Source organism: Montipora foliosa, chromosome 8 (assembly GCF_036669935.1).
Source record: "Montipora foliosa isolate CH-2021 chromosome 8, ASM3666993v2, whole genome shotgun sequence".
NCBI lineage: Eukaryota > Metazoa > Cnidaria > Anthozoa > Scleractinia > Acroporidae > Montipora > Montipora foliosa.
Window position 1 is genome coordinate 49,194,396 of NC_090876.1, and position 2,500 is coordinate 49,196,895.

The 2,500-nt window shown below is 39.8% G+C and overlaps 1 protein-coding gene across 2 annotated transcripts in view; it reads right to left on the bottom strand.

The window, feature by feature from the left end:
* The window catches only part of LOC138012402 (vacuolar protein sorting-associated protein 41 homolog), a 40,097-nt gene that overhangs the window by 5,689 nt on the left and 31,908 nt on the right, over positions 1–2,500 (bottom strand). For both annotated transcript variants that reach the window (XM_068859147.1, XM_068859146.1), the window contains 4 exons: positions 2,193–2,270; positions 2,054–2,108; positions 1,215–1,279; positions 162–237 (listed from right to left, as the gene is read on the bottom strand). In XM_068859147.1, coding sequence (XP_068715248.1) covers positions 162–237; positions 1,215–1,279; positions 2,054–2,108; positions 2,193–2,270 — 274 coding nt within the window. The remainder of the gene's footprint in view (positions 1–161; positions 238–1,214; positions 1,280–2,053; positions 2,109–2,192; positions 2,271–2,500) is intronic.

The following is a 2,500-nucleotide window of genomic DNA, read 5'->3' on the forward strand; positions in this document are numbered from 1 at the left end:
ATATATTGAATAGCGGATATGAAATCAAGTGAAGCTAAGACTCTCGCAGTTATGAACGCAATTATAGCAATTGCGGAGAGAAAAATAAACGTTGGAAAAGAAAAATAAAAGTTGGTGCGCGCACCACGGATGTTAGAAACGAACACGAAATGAAATAATACCTGGTTTGTCAAGAGAATAGTTGATGAGGTCATCCCACAATTCTTCGTCGTCTTGTTCTTTGGCGAACTCAATTGCCTGCCCATCAAAAAGAAAATCATTAATTGTTACCCAACAATTGCAAAGACCAACAATTTGTAAAAGGAACATGCGCACTTTGCAAATAGTTTATTAGTGTCGCGCAGGCATACACAGAACGAATGTCTATGTGCTCCTAGGGTCAAATGACTTTTCGGGTGCAGACTCGAATAATAGAGGAAGGCTGGCTGTACGGCTGAAGCTAGTATATTTTTCTAATATTTCGTAACGCACGGCCTGATTTCTTCAGGGAGTAAGTTGTTTTCCACAAAACAACTATCCCTAAAATTCCCTGCGTTCCTGTATTGAGGTCACTGGCCTGCTATTTCCAGTCTCCCTACTAGCGCGGTTTTGTACCCCACCGGAAGTGAAAATTCCGATAAAGGCATAGAATGAAATCGGTATGGAATTGTTTTGCTTGTTTCAATCTCAGAAACCCATGATGTTGCGAATGAGTAAATAATGAGAAATCTGTCATATACATTTAAAAACTAAAATCAGGTGATATTCTCTCGGTACATCGCTTGGACTGAAATTTCGAGAGACGATATTCTCGCAATCACTGTAAAGAATATGGTCATTTATAAGCCCGGCAAAACCATAGTTCCTTCCACTAACTATGGGCAAGCGAAAGAAGTTTTCTATTTATCAAAGATAACTCAGGCATCGTAAAGAGAAAACTTCGAGTGTTCCTCAAAGGACTTCAACCTACAACCCTTCCGACTACCACAATACTGGCCAAAATAGTTGAGATAATTTTGACTTCCTTCTCCATATCTTAACAAATCACTTCCATGAAGCAAATCTTCTTGTTGCGGACTCCCCTCCCCTCCCTCCCTCCAAAAATGTTGAGGGACAGCACGGTTCTTTCCGCTTCTTCATAAACAACATCGTTTTGGGTGGGGTACTTTGATGGGCCTATGTTGTATTTATTGTCCAAAAGGACGCTGATTTGAGAATAAAACTAAGCCTATCACCTTTTTGACGTCATTTTCCTCTTGAATAATCAACTGCAAAGCTTGTTTGTTGTTTCCCATACGACCTGTTAAACCGAACGATAAACACAAAAAACTTCCAAACGACATACAAACAAAAGACAAAACAAACCATCCTCATTATGTCAAACCAGATTAGCAAGAAGAATACTTAATTAAAAAACCGAAACTTTCAACAAATTGCTTTCATAATAAGAACTTTATTCATTCAATGCAATGAAAGGGAGAGATACCAGAGGTTATCCCTATACGATGGTATCCGCCCGGATGTTATTGACCTAGAGTCGATTTTTATGAGGGAGGAAAACCGGAGTACCCGGAGAAAAACCCTCGGAGTCAGGTTGAGATCGACTGAAACTCAGCCTTCAAACGACCTCGAGGCCAGGGTTGAGCCTGGGTCTCAGAGGTGGGAGGCGCGGTTGATAACCACTAAGCCACCTTTCAGCTCAAAGTGGTACTATGATAAAAAATCAAATCTTTTTTTTCTTCCTTTGGATTTCAAAACTATGTTAACTAAGTGGCCCAAGTTTTAAGCCTTAATTTCAGAAAGACACTTGTTTCTTTTCAATGAAATTTTCCTATTTAATGGTCCGCAATTTCTAACTTTAAAATCTTGATAGAGCTGGATCGAGGAGAAAATGATGTCGGAGACTCACCAGTTTAAGAATGCACTGCGCTTGCACGCTATTGAATTAATACGCAGCACGGGAGTTTTGGGCTTCCAGATTTTTTAACTCGTGTTTTGCATACATAATAAACTGCGTTCAGTTTACACGTTGAAATTTTAAGCTCTTGAGTAAATGACGTCACAAATTACTTACTAAGGAGAAATACCATTTCTGTTACCAAATTCCTCTGTTCACATTCATTTAAAGCCTAAAAAGAGACACCAGGGTGAACATTAGATACCGGCACAAGTCAAGGTAATAAGGAAATGAATTTTGTGCAAATCTGATCTACCTTTTGCAGAGGGTAGTAGTTGCTGTTTCGCAAAAACGTCAGAAGCTTTGGACGGTCATATTCGGCATAAAGAGGAATCTGGAGAGAGGAGAAACAAAGCGTTTCACTTAACAACGAACTTCACGATCAGTTTCTTACATATGTAACAAAATTCACCAAGCGGTGTCGTACCAATGACAATGATCGCTTTTCTTTTTTAAACAATTGATAACGTTGTTTTGTGGCGTTGTCATAGCCGCGGCCCGGCCGTCGCCGCCTCTTAAACTTAAAAACTTTCTTTTCCCGCGCTTGAAAACGGCTGCAGGTTC